Here is a 16,390-nt window from a genome sequence, read left to right as displayed (position 1 = left end):
TCTTAAAACATAAGTAACAATTATGCATGCTTGCTAGGCTTGTGAATTGCAAGGGCTTAGCAGACTTCTCTGTATTTGAGGATGCAGACTTCTCAGTACTCTGTACTAAGAACTTACACTTGTTTCCTGTATTTAAGATGAAGACTATGAAACAGCTGTTAAGAAACTTAATGGAAGACTTTATCCCAGCGATTCAGGAAAGAAAAAGAAATTGCAAGATCCTGTAAAAGGTATGTCTTAAAATGTAGAAAACAAAAGAAATTTTAAACTCTAAAGGACACAGGGCACTGAGATTAATTTTGTCTCCTGCGATAGTTTTTAGAAGCAGTGATGCTGAACTCAAAATACAGCTTTAAGCTCAGTCCATTGAACTGTTAATTAGTAAAGTAGTACCTGAATTAGAAACATACAATTCAGGTGGCCTCTAACAAGAACATCAGTGTGTCTTCCTACCTTAAGCCCCTTCTGAATATGAAGCTTGGTTTGATGCTGTACAAGATAAAAGTTGTCTGCATCTTTGAATACTTGCTACTTCTGCAGATAGTTTAAGTTAAGCTTATGAGTTAATACTGTTCAATTAAGAAAAAAAAAAGATGCTTTGTCTTTATACTAAAAATACAGGTGTGGAAGAGTGAATTTGCATCTTATGTTTATGTCTGCTTTGGGTGTGCCTCAGACTTGTGTTCCGTAACTGAAAATCTGGGTAGGTACTTCTAGAAGTGAAGTTCGGGTTTGTTTTTGTTTTCGAGGATATGTGCTAGAAAGAGGTGGTATATGTTGAGTCGTCTGAAATGTGAAGAGATGCTATAGGAAGGTATTAGTACTGGCAACTGCCAGATGAGCTCTTCATCATTGCATGGAAATTTCATGGTATCCATAGCAAACCAGGTATGATGAATTCTAGTCACTCTTGGTGGAGCAGGAGCTAAGTAAGTCAGTCTTCACTTCCACTGTTTTAAACACCTGTGCTATTTGAAAAAACTCTTGGAAGTCTGATTTCAAGTTGCTGTGGCTATCATGAGGTTATTTTATAGTGTAGATGTGAAAAAAATTACTTTGGTATTTAGCAGCCTTCCCAGCTATTTTCCACTGATTTTTACTCTTTTTATTCACTTTTCACAGGGAAAAGTAAATCCAACAGTGAAGGAGAATGTGCTACTACTTGGGAAAAGAAACCAGCTCCTAAGGAGAAGGCTGAAACAGAAACTCTTGAGGTTCCTTCTACATCTGTGTGTGGCGTCAGCAGTGATACTGAGGATGACAGTCCAGAAGACTTCCAGGCAGAAGTTAAAACTCAAGAAACAAAAGTAAGAGCTAAATCTTTATTATTTGTCATTAAACTTGTACAGTTGCCTTATCTACATGCTTACATGGTTTTCACCTTGTGAGAGCTAAAACATCCAATGGGGGAAAACTTTGACTCTTGGCTGTGCCTCAGATCTTTGCTAACACTGAAACAGAAGCTTAGGATCTAAAGTTCCTTGGGAAGAGAAAGGAGGTACAGCTGTTCTCATAAATTATAAACTGCTTTGGGTAGTAAAATCACTGCTAATGTGTGTATAGATAAGGACTAACTAATTTCAGGAAATCATAGTTGGCTTTTTGGGTGTGGGGTTTTTTTTTGTTGCTAGTTTCTTTGAAAGCATAATACTTCAGAGATACTTCAATTTTTTTGTCAAGTTAATGTCCTTGCATGTTACGTGTAATGGAGAAACTTCAGAAAGCTTATAACAACAATTTTTCTTCCCATTTTTTTGTTTTTCTTTTGTCTAAAATGACTGTTAAGCCTCCTGAGAGGTGGTGTGAATACTAGGTTCTTCTGGCTTATTTGCTTATTACTTTCCTTTTTTATTAATCTCAGGAGAATGAGGTTACAAGTTCAAGTGATTTAGTCTGTACCAGTGAGGGAGAGGTGCCTACTGCATCAACCAGTGAAGCGACAGTCGTTGTTCAGTCAGCTACCAACAATGAAGAACCAGATTCCACCACAGAAACTGTACGTGTATCACAGACTGGATCAGCTGAGGACACACCTGTAGACTTGTCAACTAAAAAAAGTGATTCAGAATCAACGCAAGGTATGGTCAGGGGTATGTTCTGTTTGGGGTTTTTTTGGTAGGCACCTAACTGTGCTTTTCTGTAGATGAGGCAGAGAAGAACCTTTGACTTTTTCCTCTTCTTTGACAGAAAACAGAGTCATCTCATTTGGTTTCGGCAATACTGCAGGCTTGTCATTTGCAGATCTGGCTTCCAAAAACTCTGGAAACTTTGCTTTTGGCTCAAAAGGTGAGTGAAACTAGTCTCTAAGAAAGACGCTCATCTGGACTTTTGTTCCGTAAATCACACCCTTTGTGCACCAAAGTTCTACTGATAATCAATTATCCACAATTTTTAGCAAGTTCTTGTCATGAAGGAAAAAAACTCCACAAAGTTTAAAATGTAACTCTCTTAATTGTAGATAAAAACTTCAAATGGGCAAATACAGGAGCAGCTGTGTTTGGAGAGACAGCCTGTAAAGCAGATGAAGATGAAGGTGGTAGTGATGATGAGGTGGTACATAGTGATGATATCCACTTTGAGCCGATTGTGTCCTTACCAGAGGTAGGGTGACTTTTGGCATATAAACCAACATTAACATAAGCATGTCTGCTAACACAGCAAGTTTTTTTAAATGCTTTGCTTAACTAACTAATTTCTTGCACTGCTTATGTAGAGCACCTGCTGATTTAAATCCTAGTACGGCTTAGCACTGGGGAATTGTTTGGTGCATCAGTTGAAATCTTTTATTTCATTATACCTTGACCGTATTCATACACATAACTTGTAAAAGCTAAACCTGATTCATTGTAGCACATTTGAAAACCAAGAGGAACAACTGAGTAGCTGTTAGTGCCAGTACAACTCAGCTGTGGCTTTGTATCAGTGACTTGTAGATGAAGTTCTAAGAAAGCCATGCCTTTAATTAAAAATAAAACTTTTTAAATAAAAGTTCTACTCTGAACTAGGCAACAGATTTCTAGAATCACTGAGCAATAAAGATGTAGTACAGTTAACCTCACCTGAACTAACTTTGTTATTTGAAAATAAATTGGTTTTCAAAAAGTAGGAGGACCTTCTGCTTTGAAGGTAGCCTTATAAGCTACTGGGTGAGCCTTCACACAGTTCATATCTTGATTTGGTATTTAGCTGTAGTGTTATAATAGCCATTTAAAATTTTTCTGATGTTATCTGGTAAATTTAATTCTAGATTAGTATAATTATTAAGCAAAACAGTGCAAATAAACAATATGCAGTGCTGTTTGATTTGAACAGCAAATGTGATGTATTTTGTAACATGCCTTCAGCCTCCTTCAGAACTTGGAATGCCTACGCTCATCTCTGTGTCATATTATGCCTTCTGTGATTTTTTTTCTTTCTTCCCTTACTTGCTGCTTCTCCAGTCTTATTTCTCCCTCCACAAATAGTTGTCTTGTATCTCTCTATTTCTTTCAAGTGTTCCTTATCTTAAGATGATGTGATAGCTAAAGATAGGTATATAAAGTGAGCAGATACAGCAGTCGGGCCTCAGTTTGTTATATTTTGTTGGTGTTTATTCTGTTCAAATGCAAATTATCAAGTTCTTCAACAGTGTTAGAAAATTAATGCCTGGAATGGTAATACATCTTCAGTTCTCGGTTTGCATGTCATTCAGCAGACCTGAAGCTTTTCCTTAGCAGAAGCTTGCCAGAATATCTGATAGTGGGTTTTTATTCTTCAGGAAGAAGAAGAAAACCCCAAATCAAACACAGAAAAAAAACAATCAAAAACCAAAGAAACAAACAAAAAACACTTGGAAAGACAACCCAACAAACACCCACCAAAATCATATGCAGCATGGCAAAGTAGTATTGCAGTGCTGTAATTGATCTGAAATAGTGGAATTTGTTGAGCTCTTAAATTTGGAAAAGGCTAGACATTTACTCATTTTGGTGTGTGATGCATATGGTCTTGGAGAAAGGAACACATTGAGTAATTTTGCATACTAGTATGTCAGAATCATTGTAAGTGTATGTAATAGTGGTTAATACTGTTGGTGACAGTAGCTCTCTGGTTTTTAGGTGGAAGTAAAATCTGGAGAAGAAGATGAAGAAATTCTCTTCAAAGAGAGGGCAAAACTTTACAGATGGGACAGGGATGCTACTCAGTGGAAGGAGCGTGGTGTTGGGGAGATAAAGATCCTCTTCCATACACAGAAGAAATACTATAGAGTCCTAATGAGGAGAGACCAGGTTCTTAAAGTCTGTGCAAACCATGTCATCACCAAAGAAATGAACTTGGTGCCCTCTGATACATCAAACAATGCTTTAATTTGGACAGCCACAGATTATGCTGGTGAGTTTTTTCAGGTGGTTTTCGTTTTTTCTAAGTGTTCTGTAGCTTCTGTGGCTTTGTTTTTACCTGGAGATTATATAAAACAAAAGGTATTTGTTTCCAACTATACTGAACAGAACTAAAGAAAACTGTTCTCTGGTCTATTTTCAGATGGTGAAGTAAAAGTGGAGCAACTTGCAGTCAGATTTAAAAGCCAAGAACTGGCTAATTCTTTCAAGAGGAGGTTTGAAGAATGCCAGCAAAGCTTGTCAGAACTACAGAAGGGACACTTATCCCTGGCAGCAGGACTGTCAAAGGACACTAACCCTGTTGTGTATTTTGAAGTTTCTGCTGATGATGAACCTTTAGGACACATAACTATGGAGCTATTTTCAAATATTGTCCCTCGAACTGCTGAAAACTTCAGGGCCCTGTGCACAGGAGAGGAAGGATTTGGATTCAAGAACTCCAGCTTTCACAGGATAGTCACTGACTTTGTGTGTCAGGTAAGCATAACAGAAAGACCCTTCATTGAGAGAATGAGGTACATCTTCATTAACAATGGCACTTAAAAATCACACAGCATAGCACGTTCTTATTGGCAGCATGAATACAGTGTGCAAGATACTCTCATCTGTCTCCTTTCCCTACAAGGAGATGAGAAAGTGCAAGCAGCACATGCTGCCCTAAGATGAACACTTTTTACCTGTGTCTGCCAGCTCTTTAGTATTACCTAGTGCTGCTTAAGTGCTACTCTACTGTGGAAGAAAAAAGTCCATTTAAGAGAAAAATCTGGTTAAGTGGCCTGTTTCTGAAGAAGAATATGAAGGAAAGTAGTGGTTCCCCAAACTACCATTCACCCCCCATCTCTGTACAGAGAGGACCTTCTGTATGCTTACCTGCTAAGAACACTTACTTTCTGGCCTTCTGTTCCATTTTGAGGTACACTTTGTATTTCAGATAATGTGTACTTTAAAACTGATATTCCAAGTATTTTAGATGCTCAAGCTTCCATCTAAAAGAAGTCTTCTGGATCTCATTGTCATGCAATGAAAATCCTGTTCCTTAAAATACTCAAATTTTGCATCAAGAGTATCAGCCGGCAGTGCACTAGAAGCCTCATGTAGATAGTGTTGCTTTTAAACCTCTGTGTCCATTCCAGTAGTACTAGTAAGTTCTTCATAAATGCTGAAGGCACAGGAGATTGATTATAGGTCATACAGACCTTTCCTAAGATTAACATCAGTAATTCAAAGAGTTTTAATGGCTTGTAACAGGCAGAATGAACCATCTTCCTTACACGCTGCACTAATGTTCCTGCATTGCTCAACCTGCAAACTCAAAAGTAGACAGTAATACAGGAGTGGCTTGTCACCAGAATAAGAAATTATCTGGTCTCTTCATGAGATACCACCTGTGGCTGAAGTATGCACTTTTATGGCTGTTTTGTTAAAACGTTGTGCCTTTTGGATAAGGAATGCAGCATTGCTCATTCAGGGTTTAAGCTTGTTTCAAGGTATTCTACAACCTGTAAGTTGCAGGCTTTATTTTAAAACCATTAACTGTACTATGGACACCCTGACAAAGTGTGAGCTTTTATCACATGAAATCAGTATATCCTAAGTTTGCTCTGCTTTGCCTGAACCTTTTCCAGGCACTGTGAGAAACTTTTCAATGAGAATTCAAATATACAGTAACTTACACTGTCATCTTTTATGTGTATAGCCAAATAATCAGGAGCCAGAAGCTTGCTGCCTTGGAGAAAAAGATATTACTCGCTAGCTGTAGCTGCACTCCCAAACAAGCAGTCATGTGGCAAAAGCTGCTGCCTGCACAGAAGCAAGAGATTGCTGGTTACTGTACTTTAACCTTCTTCAGGTGATCAATTCCATGCCTGCAGGGACTAAGCAAGGAAAGACCTTCAGTGAGATAAGGCAGCTCTTAGCTATTGGGGCCAAGTGATGCAGGAAGCAGGCAGTGGGAAAGACAGGCCTAGAGGAGTGGTCACTGTGGAGCAGGAAGGTAAAATTCTGTGTTCAAAATAAAGGGATACACTTTCCACTGCTGCTTCCATCACTATGAACAAAGCTGCTGAACCTGTGAAGCCATACATCTAAATAAATGTGTACTTGCGAAAACTGAGTTTGTATGAAGCAAAGTCTCTAGGGTTGAAAGGGAACGTAACTATTATTGTTGGTTTATGTTTCAGGACTTTCAGGTTAATGCTGTGCCCCCCCCCCCTTTTTTTTTTTCTTAAGGGAGGTGATATAACTAACCATGATGGAACAGGCGGACGGTCAATTTACGGATCAGCATTTGAAGATGAGAATTTCGAAGTGAAGCATACTGGTCCTGGATTGTTGTCAATGGCAAATAAGGGCAGGGATACAAATACTTCACAGTTCTTCATAACACTTAAAAAAGCAGAACACTTGGACTTCAAGCATGTGGTATTTGGGTTTGTCAAAGATGGAATGGATGTTGTGAAAAAGATTGAATCCTTTGGTTCTCCTAAAGGGCTAGTGAATGGAAGAATTGTCATTACAGACTGTGGGCAAATATAGAATTATTGCTTTGAGTATCCAGATGTTCTAGCAGTATAAATCAGTATTTAGATGTTAATTGACTAATTATTTCAACTTCTTAAAATGGACACTTCTGATGTATAAATGTAAAATTGCAGCTGATAGTTGGGTTTTTTATGTGTTCTAATTGATTTTTTTGCATGTTAAAGTTCAGACACTGGCATATTTCAGGTGTATTTGTGTTAATCCTGACATATTTGTATTAAATGTCAAATTTTAAAAATTAAATCTTAGTCTTGTTAAAAATAAATGTCGTGTCCTCACTTTGGTTTGTTTAAAAAAGAACTTGTGTAGTTTGGCTTCCTGCTCCGATAAATCTGTATTTTGAAAATGGCTGTAGGTGCTAATTGCTAGTCAGGAAACTTGAAGGCCTTTGAAATGTAATGCTTACTCTGATGTGTAGAAAGCAAGTGGAGGCAGCTGGCAGGTAAGTGCTGGTTTGCGCTATCTGAAGTCTCTCAGTAGCGCTTCAGTAGTTGAAAGCTGGAGAATAGTTCTTGAATGCTTTGATCAATATTTTGCTAGAGAAGCGTGCCTATTTATTTTTCACATAAAATAGGTCTAAATGCCTTAGTAGAGTGAAAAACGGCTACTTGACATTAGGATTTTACCTGAAATGCTGTAGTACAACAACACTGATACTTCTATGATATGTCTCTCCCTGCTCTTTTAATGTTTATTAGCTCCCTTTCCTGGGGCAGAGTTCTAGTAATTGGGTCAGAGCCGTTTTCTCTCTTAATAGTGACTATATATATGTAAGTGCTGGTTTGGGGGTTTTGTGTAACTTCTCTACAGCTCAGGACTGCCATTATAAAGGTTTTTAACAAGGTAACCGGGCGGCCACCATTATCTGTAAGCTGGAACTGTGTAACTTGTATCAAAAAAAAATAGCTTTTTTTGAAAAAGCTGAATATCCCTTTTTTTTTTTTTTTTTTTTGAGGGTAGTCGGAGTTAATTCTTCCCGGAAGTTCCTTCAGAAGCATTAGGCTGGAAGACCAAGCCGTTACAGGAGCTAGCCCTGTGAGGCTAGGGCCCGTCGCAGGGCCTCTGCTGCAGAACGGAGTGCGCCAGCGGCGGGGCGGTGGGCCTGCTCTGCCCGGCTCCCGGCCCGGCTTCCGGCCCGGCTCAGCCGCTGCGAGGCCTGTCCCCTCCCAGCGCCGCCGTAGAGCCCGGCCCCCAACGAGCGTGTGCGCATGCGCGCCGCCTCCCGCGCCTGCGCCTACCGGCTTCGGGCTGTGGCGGTTAGTTCGAGCGCGGTGGTGCTACATGGCCGGCCTCGGCCCCTCCGTTGGAAGTCTGCGGCGGCTCGGCGCCGCGGGGGTGAGACGGGAAGGCTGAGGGTGCAGCCAAGGGAGGGAAGTGGGAGGAGGAGGGGGAAAGTTGCCCTTTCTCGCCTAGTCCCAGAGGTGCTTGGGGATGGTGGTGTCTGTGTCCCCTCCCTGGGGCTTCGTTGTAAACACATCACATTACGCGTAGGGGGCGAGAGCCGAAAATGGGATTTGAACAGGCTTTAGGAGCTTATGTATAAAATATGTGTTTTCCACTCCTACTCTTGTTTCCTCTGCTCTGATTGCAGTACATAGAATGGGTTGGATTGGAAGGGATCCTAAAAAGATCAAGTACAGTACAAGTGCTGAAGAGACATCCCTGTCTGAACTTGGAATTTCCCTGGAAATTGCAATTCCAAATTTTATGCATTTCCAAAACACAGTCTGAGCAGCTTGGATCTTAATTTATGCCTAAAACGTTCTGGTGTCTGCTAGTTGGTCAAGATTGTATGTGAATCTTCTTAGTATACTAGTAGGATAACTTGTTTATTGCATATCCTCTTAGCCGTGCAGATGAGGCCCTCAGTGACACAGTTTAGTGGTGGACTTGGCAGTCCTGGGGTCCGGGTTGGGCTTGATGATCTTGAAGTCTTTTTCCAACCCGGCTGATTCTACGATTCTTCTGCCACAGCAATCACCAGCCTTATTTATAATGTGTTAGGTGTGCCTGTGATTTTTTTTTTTTTGTTTGTTTGTTTGTTTGTTTGTAAAACCTAGTGGTTCTGTTTTCAGGGAGAAATTGTGCCATGTCTAGTCAGAATCAAACCCATAGTTCACAATAAACTGCTGCAATGACCATAGAGTAAGTTATGATGGGTGTCATTCCCTTGCCAAGGTAAAAGCAATGTTATTTTACACCAGATAATGCCAGGTTCTTTGCACCAATGTGAATGAAGGAACTGAATTGTGATTCCTCTGTTTCCGTTACTTCCATTATTTATGGATGTGCGCAGTGGGTTAGGAAACTGCTCCAGGAGCAAAGAGTCCTTCCGCATGCTGGTGTTTCACAAGTGTTTGAACTCATGCTGCAAGGGAAGTAATATGTTATGCTTGCAAGGAACCAAATGCTAGATTTGTTTGTGCATTGTATTATTTTATTAAAAAGCAGTGTTTAAGTACAAGAAAATACAGCAGTTGATCTCTTTGTTTAGAGTATATGTCCTGGTTTCAGGAGAGATATGAAACACAACTAAGATCGTGAGAGCTGCTTTGAGTCTAATCTTTTATAATGTACGCTTAATTGATTTTAATTGTAGCCTAATATTCCTGTCATTTGTTTTTGTAGTATGTAGTTACAGGTTAGTAGGAAAAAGTAAACCAGGAAACTTTGACATAAAAAAACTAGATATAAAAATAGATGGCAATGTTACCTAATCCTACTTTTATGCCCTTATTTTATATTACTGTCTTCATAAAGTCTTACAGTCTCTCAAATTTTTTAACATGTAACACCATGAATATTTCATCATTAGACCATGGAGGATGTTTGCCTCTTTATATTAATATGAAGACCGTTTACATTTGTATATTGAAAAAAAAACAAAAACCACTTCCCTTTTCAAAGACAGTAGTTTGTAGTAAGATTTCTATCACAAGGCGTTGTAACTGTGAAACAAGTTAAGTTGTAACGTGCACTTTACCTGAAAATTCAGACTATATTACAGTGTGTTTGTTCTTGTAGGATTGCCTTTCAGGAGCACTGCATACTGAAAGGAAGAGTGGAAGCTCCCTAGGGTACAAAGGTAATACCAAACAATGGTGCTTTGATATATTTTTCAAAGAAAATATATACTAAGACTGTGTCTTTCCTAAATTTATTTTAAGTAGTTTTGTATTTTCCCATTTTAAATGGGTAGACATTCTTGATCAGGGGTTTAGTCTATCTGAGAGCCAGCCTAGCAATGTTAACGTTCACACAGACAGCACAAAGGATGCTTTAGAACAGTGGTTCCCAACCTGTTTGTGTTGAAGTCCTGCTTGAAGTGGTTGGTATCAGTCCACCTCATAATGCATGCGCTTGGGTTTAACTTAAAGGTACATATATATTTATTATTTAGAGTGTCTTTGGGCTTCTTGAGAAACACATGTTGCTGGTGCATGCAGACAACAGGGTAAAACTATGTATTTATCAGATTTTGGTTGTAGAAAAATTAGTATATGAATGCAAGCTGTAAAACTTAAGAAAGACTTAGCTGGTTTGAAAACTAAATAACACCTCCCATTGTTTAAGCTGTTAAAATTTTTCATTCATTTGTAAGGGTGTATCAGTGGGTTTTTGGTTCTTCGGCCTAACTGATTAGATGGAAAGCATTTCTAATAAGCCCTGTAGATTTCTTAACATCAGCTTCTCAAATGCAAAATAGAATTGTTACTGTCTTCTGTATTTCAGGTGACACAAGCAGCTCACTGGAAAATACAGTTATTTCTTTATCCAAATGTTCTTTAGAGTCAGAATTTACTGAAAGTGGAAAAGACAACAGCATCAGATCTTCTAGTGACTTCCTCCAAAGTTTCAAAGTCCGGGATTGGTAAAAGGCGTTTTCTCTTCAGCTCTCCTTTATCATTTGTTATCTTTCACAATCTAGATAAACCATATGTAAACAATACATTCAGATTGCACAGATGCAGAAGTCGTTTTAAGATTCTTTTCATCTTACTATGTACTGTCTGTGGCTGAGGTATGAAATAATGTGAATGCCAATTTTGATGAGGAATATTGTCTCACTTTCTACTCTAATCTGTGTATGCTGGAATTGCTAATGCGATACAGGGATGATATAAACTGAACTAGAAGAAAAACAAAGACTGATAAACATCTTTAAGTTTATTTAGAGATAATCTGATTCCAAAAGCCAAGAAGGGTCTTTTCAGGGCTAGTTTACACCAAAAATGAAAAATAATTTAAAAAAGCATTTTGTTTTTTTAGCTTTCCTGGAATTTGGTGATTGGTAATGAAAGGAGAGGTTTTTACCTGCTGCAGATGTGCTTACAGCCTGAAAATTCTAGCTATTCTTACTAATCTTATGTCAGCAGCATTACTAATTGTTCTGGTTAAAATCTTGTGAGTAATAATGACTTTTATCCAAATGATTTTACTCTATTTGTTACCAGTCAAATATAAAATTCTCAGCTGTTTATATTTTTATACAGACTTCTCTCAATGCTCTATATGTAGTACATGAGAATGGTATTGAGTAATTTCCAATTATTACTTTTTGGTATTTGTTTAGGTTTGATGATGAGCAAGATTCATGTTGTGATTCAAGTGATCTAGAAAAAGAAGAAAAGGCCATTAATTGGTCTGAAACTGATGCAGTTCAAAATACAGCTATATATGTGGAAACAGGTAAATACTGAATTTTAAATATTTTTACAGCTCTGTGTGAAGTATGACATGTATTTTAAACTTTCTAATAAACGTATTTCTGTTTGGTTCAGAAATACAATGATCAGCAAAAATGTATTTTAATTTGGGGATTTAACCTTTCATGTCAGTATGAGTAACACCTATAGGGTTGGTTTAGGAGGTCCCGGCATTCTTGATGAAATATTAACATACATTTAAGAAGGAAAAGTCAACTTTGTATGAAACTGGTTGCCACGTGACTTTATAGTATAAATGAAGAAACAGGATGGTTTGGAGGGGGTTTTGTTTATTTGTTTTGTTTTATTTTGTTTTAAGTAGCTAGCTGCATTACCAGATAGTACAACTCTTTTAAACCAGATGTCTTTTTTCAGTTTAAGGTTGGAAAACTGGCGCTAGGTAGAGAAAGGATGTTAACTCAGGAAATTCTAGCTAGAAGGTTGTAGCAGGGACCAACTGTCATTCATTCACAAAAAATGTATGAAAATGCTGCTGCAGTTGGAGGGGTTTGTGAATCAGTGTAGCTCTGTCTCTTGTGTAGAGTTTTAGGTTTAGAAGGACATTAATGTATTCTCTTAAAAGTGTATATGAAAGTTTAGAGACAGGCAGGCAACCAACCACCCCCAAAGTGGCTATAAGGAACCTCAAAAGTCGGGCAGAACAGATCAGTGTAACTGTAACAGACTCTCATCAAAAGTGGTATTAAATGGGTGGGGACTGTATAAAAACAGCTTTCTGGAAACCCATTCTGTCTGAAAAGAAAACACAAACCCCCGAACCGAACAAACTAACAACATCAAAAAGAATTTAATTGCACCAGGAACTATGTTTTCCTCATTGGTCTGAGTTTTGCTCTATATGTACCTGTTGTAGTTTAAACTCCACAGGCAGCTCAGCCCCACACAGCTGCTTGCTCACTTTACCTTCTCCCCAAGTAGGGAGGGTGAGAAACAGAAAGGTGAAAGTGAGAAAACTTGCAGGTCAGGTGAAAAACACTTTAATATGTAAACCAAAGCCCCACATGCAAGCAAAGCAAACCAAGAAATTTATTTATCACTTCCCATCAGCAGGCAGGTGTGCAGCCCTCTCCAGGACAGCAGGGCTCCATCACATGTAATGGTTATTGGGGAAGACAAGCGCTATCACTGAACATTTCCCCCTTTCCTTCTTCTTCCCCCAGCTGTATATGCTGAGCATGACACCATATGGTCTGGAATATCCTGGTCAGTTGGGGTCAGCTGTCCTGGCTGTGTCCCCTCCCAAATCCTTGTGCACCTCCAGCCTGCTCATTGGTGGGGTGGGGTGAGAAACAGAAAATGTTTCAACTCTGTGTAAGCACTGCTCAGCAATAACTAAAATATCCCTGTGTTACCAACACTGTTTTGGTCACAAATCCAAAACAGCTCTGTATGAGCTACCAGCACAGTACCTAAATTTGTATTTCTGATACTGTCACCTAGGTAATCTTGGCCTGATGTGGTACCTAGGTGCAGATGGCCTTGCAAGATGTCTCCCCCAAAAAGATCATAACACTTACCTTCAGTTATCTGTGAATTTTGGGTGCTTAACTATTTGTGAAATCCAGCCATTCCTCACTGTGCTGTCTGCAACTTTTATCAGCTTCTTACACTGTAATCTGTCATGTCTAGCTGTTTCTCCTGTCGTGACCAGCAGTTTCTTAAGTCTTGTTCTCTTAACTTTGATGTCAGGCCAGGGTCTAGTCAGCAGCAAATCACTTGCCTGAAGACCTTACAGAAAGTTCCTTACAAGAGGAGGTTTTGGCTACATTATGATTCAGGCTGTGCATAGATGTCATACAGATATCTATGAGACTTCTGTACTGAAGTAGAGGGTATAGTTTTACTTATAAAACACCATTGATCACTGATCATTTCAGCCAAGTCATGGAACCCAGCTTTGAGCAATTCTGCATAACTCTTTAGGAGATTACTTTCTCATTTTGCCATGTCTTGCTCTACATTTGTTACTTTAAATGGCTAAAACAAGTTTTCACTGTTTTGGAACAACAGTAATGTCATTATTTATCTAGGATTAATTTTCTAATATAAAATGGGTTTTTCCTTTCCATAGGCAGCACCTTACCTTTTCATTTGGCTGCAAATACACAAGAAAATAGTGACCAAAATGTTACGAATGGTTTGCTAAGGAAAATTATAAGTGGAACTAATGCTGCAGCATGCAGTACTCAAGGCTTAATACCGTCTCACATCAGTCAAATTTATGATGAATTATTTGTCATACATCAGAAGCTCCAGGTAGGAACTGGAATCACTTTAAACGTTTTGTTGGGTAATGTCACAAAGACTTTCACTTTTGAAAGAGAATTCAGAAATTACTTATATACTAAATAACTATTATACTAAGACTATTGGTTATTACTATTATTTATACTAATCACAGTGTCTTATATACTAAAATTCTATCATCATCCACCTCTTCCTCTAAATAAATTTGCTGATTTGGTTAGTGGTACTTTGTCTTGCATAGTGGGTAGATAAGACAACAGTCTTAAGGGAGTTTGAATGCAGTGCTTCTACATCCAAGAGTGTCTTGTGATGAGCTGTGGGCATAGAAGGAAACACTTGCAAGTACTGCTTCTTTTGAGAGCATCCAAAACTTTCCTTGTGACCCTAGGCATTCATGGCCTCCTCTTAAAACCCTCCATTCTGTGTTATCTTTACTTTTGCACTGCTGAGGAGTCCTAGCCTTTCATCCCCTAGAAGGCCTAGGCCACTAGCAGAAGAACTTGCTGTATGGCTTTATTCTGTAATAGCTCCCATGCTTCTGCTGGTTTCCCTGTCAGGACTGCCTTTTGCATTGTATGAGATAAAAATAATTTTGTGTCTCTTTTTCCTCACTGCTTTTTCAGGGATGCTTCCTACTAATCAAAGAAACAACATAGTAATCTCGTGTTCAGTGTTCACAGTCAAGACTCTCTTTCGTCTTACAGTTAATATTATTACCCAAAACTTTTGAAAGCAAAAGCCTAGGCTTAATTGTCTTAAGTTTATAGTTAACAATAATGTAGAGTTGAATTTTGTATTCTGGGAAGCTGAACCATCCTGATGCACATCAAAGTCATTTGAGTTAATGTCTGGGGAAACTGAACATAGATAGCCATCAGGGTACTTTTAATGAGTAAGCTATTACGTAACACTGTATAATTTTACAAGAAGCTAAGCTTATCTCTGAGAGAGAAAATTTAAATTTGGTATAAATTGTGACAATTTCATGTTTTCTAAAAGCCTTTTTTTTCTTGATACAGAGAGAAAGTTTAGCGCAACAGGAATATGCTCTCCAACTCCGGAAAAGAGAGCATTTCCTAACAGAACGAGAAACGGTGCTTTTTAGCCATGAAGCAGCTTTGGCTAAAATACGTGGTGTTGAGGAAGAAGTTCACACAAAACTTGGAATTATAAAAGAGGTGCAGTAATATCTTAAATGATATTTATTGCTCTACATGCCATTTAACTTATCTCAAGCCATCACGTTTACTGGATATGTAGTACTAATTTTTTTAAATGCTTGAAATCCATAAGTGAAAGACTTACATAGAAAGTACCACATAAAATATTTAGGGGTTTGTATTGCTTCTCTTTCAGAATGGTGCATTTAATTGTCTTATGCATAGATACGTTTCACTGTTACGATTTAGAAAAGAGGTGACTTGTTTCTAAAACAGAAATACACGACCACTGTTAGAGAAAAAAATTGTGGTCTATCCGTACTTGTATGTAGCTTCAATTAGTATCTTTGCATTAGCCGTGGTTGAAGTAGATATCCTTGGGAAGGCTTGAAGACACAATGAGATCTTATGACATAACAACTATTGCAGAGAATATTATCAAAAAACACTCAGAGTTCAAAGGAAGAAAGATCAACCTAACTTTGGAAGTGTGGGAGGAAATGAAATGGTGTGATTTTGCTATAAGAAGAGGTGGTAATAACAACACTGTTCTTGTGAGTATTTCCTATTGAATTTAGGTCTTGTAAAGCTTTGGTTACTATCCAGAAGGTCACCAAGAGAAGCCCTGAGATGTATGTAGTTGTGTCAAAACCATAAGCTGAGAAATTACATTTCTTTAAATGGTGCAGATAAACCTTTCCTGCAAGTTGTTGAGGGAGGATAAGACTACATTTTAAAAAGGGGGAAAAGTCATCGGAGGAGTGAGACCTCAACTTTTGTAGGAATAGGTTTAGGTGTTAATTTAGGTGTTAATTTAGATGTTAATTTAGGTGTTAATTTAGATGTTGCAAATAATATAAGAATGTTACACCAGTTAGAGAACTGGCTGGTAAAAACACAGGAAAAATTGGTGGTTATCTGGGAAAATCTGTGGAGGAAGACTAAAAAAATGAGGTGCCTGTCTTGTTAAAAGGGAGAGTTCTACAGCCATCAACTTAATGTCAGTTCTCTAAGTAAGTAAGTAAAAAAATAGATTCTGAAAAAAAAGCTACGAACAAACCATGGAAACTGTGATGCAGAAAACAACGTAATAATTAACTACTAGCATATGTTAATCATAAATTGTCAAATCAGTCTCATTTCCACTACAGCAAGGTAATGGCCATTGCTAATAGAGGAGGAGGAGTTATATGTCTGGACCGAATTAGAAATGTTTTATATAGTTTTGCATGGCATTTTTGTAATCATGTTAGTAAAATATAACATAAATGTAGTGCAGTTAGTGTAAAGATGCAGTGAGACAGTAGTTCACAATAAAGTTGAAGGAATGTACCTA

At 38.3% G+C, this 16,390-nt stretch overlaps 2 protein-coding genes across 7 annotated transcripts in view; both read left to right on the top strand.

The window, feature by feature from the left end:
- RGPD4 (RANBP2 like and GRIP domain containing 4) overlaps window positions 1–7,185 on the top strand; it is a 32,373-nt gene extending 25,188 nt beyond the window's left edge. For both annotated transcript variants that reach the window (XM_062606943.1, XM_062606944.1), the window contains 8 exons: window positions 138–230; window positions 1,123–1,307; window positions 1,862–2,057; window positions 2,188–2,286; window positions 2,459–2,601; window positions 4,098–4,371; window positions 4,522–4,856; window positions 6,609–7,185. In XM_062606943.1, coding sequence (XP_062462927.1) covers window positions 138–230; window positions 1,123–1,307; window positions 1,862–2,057; window positions 2,188–2,286; window positions 2,459–2,601; window positions 4,098–4,371; window positions 4,522–4,856; window positions 6,609–6,914 — 1,631 coding nt within the window. In that variant the 3' untranslated portion in view covers window positions 6,915–7,185. The remainder of the gene's footprint in view (window positions 1–137; window positions 231–1,122; window positions 1,308–1,861; window positions 2,058–2,187; window positions 2,287–2,458; window positions 2,602–4,097; window positions 4,372–4,521; window positions 4,857–6,608) is intronic.
- A 3,661-nt stretch (window positions 7,186–10,846) lies between these two features.
- CCDC138 (coiled-coil domain containing 138) overlaps window positions 10,847–16,390 on the top strand; it is a 32,385-nt gene continuing 26,841 nt past the window's right edge. The window contains exons 1-4 of one of the 5 annotated variants that reach the window (XM_062606877.1): window positions 10,847–10,941; window positions 11,494–11,609; window positions 13,719–13,903; window positions 14,914–15,072. In XM_062606877.1, coding sequence (XP_062462861.1) covers window positions 10,922–10,941; window positions 11,494–11,609; window positions 13,719–13,903; window positions 14,914–15,072 — 480 coding nt within the window. In that variant the 5' untranslated portion in view covers window positions 10,847–10,921. Of the gene's footprint in view, window positions 10,942–11,493; window positions 11,610–13,718; window positions 13,904–14,913; window positions 15,073–15,410; window positions 15,609–16,390 lie in introns of those variants that run through there. The other 4 variants (XM_062606876.1, XM_062606879.1, XM_062606878.1 and 1 more) reach the window with 4 other exon arrangements.

The sequence above is a fragment of the Pezoporus occidentalis genome, unplaced genomic scaffold (genome assembly GCF_034315485.1).
Source record: "Pezoporus occidentalis ecotype Australia unplaced genomic scaffold, CSIRO_AGI_Poc_V1 ctg99, whole genome shotgun sequence".
In the NCBI taxonomy this organism is placed as follows: Eukaryota; Metazoa; Chordata; class Aves; order Psittaciformes; family Psittacidae; genus Pezoporus; species Pezoporus occidentalis.
This window is presented reverse-complemented; position numbering and strand designations above follow the sequence as displayed.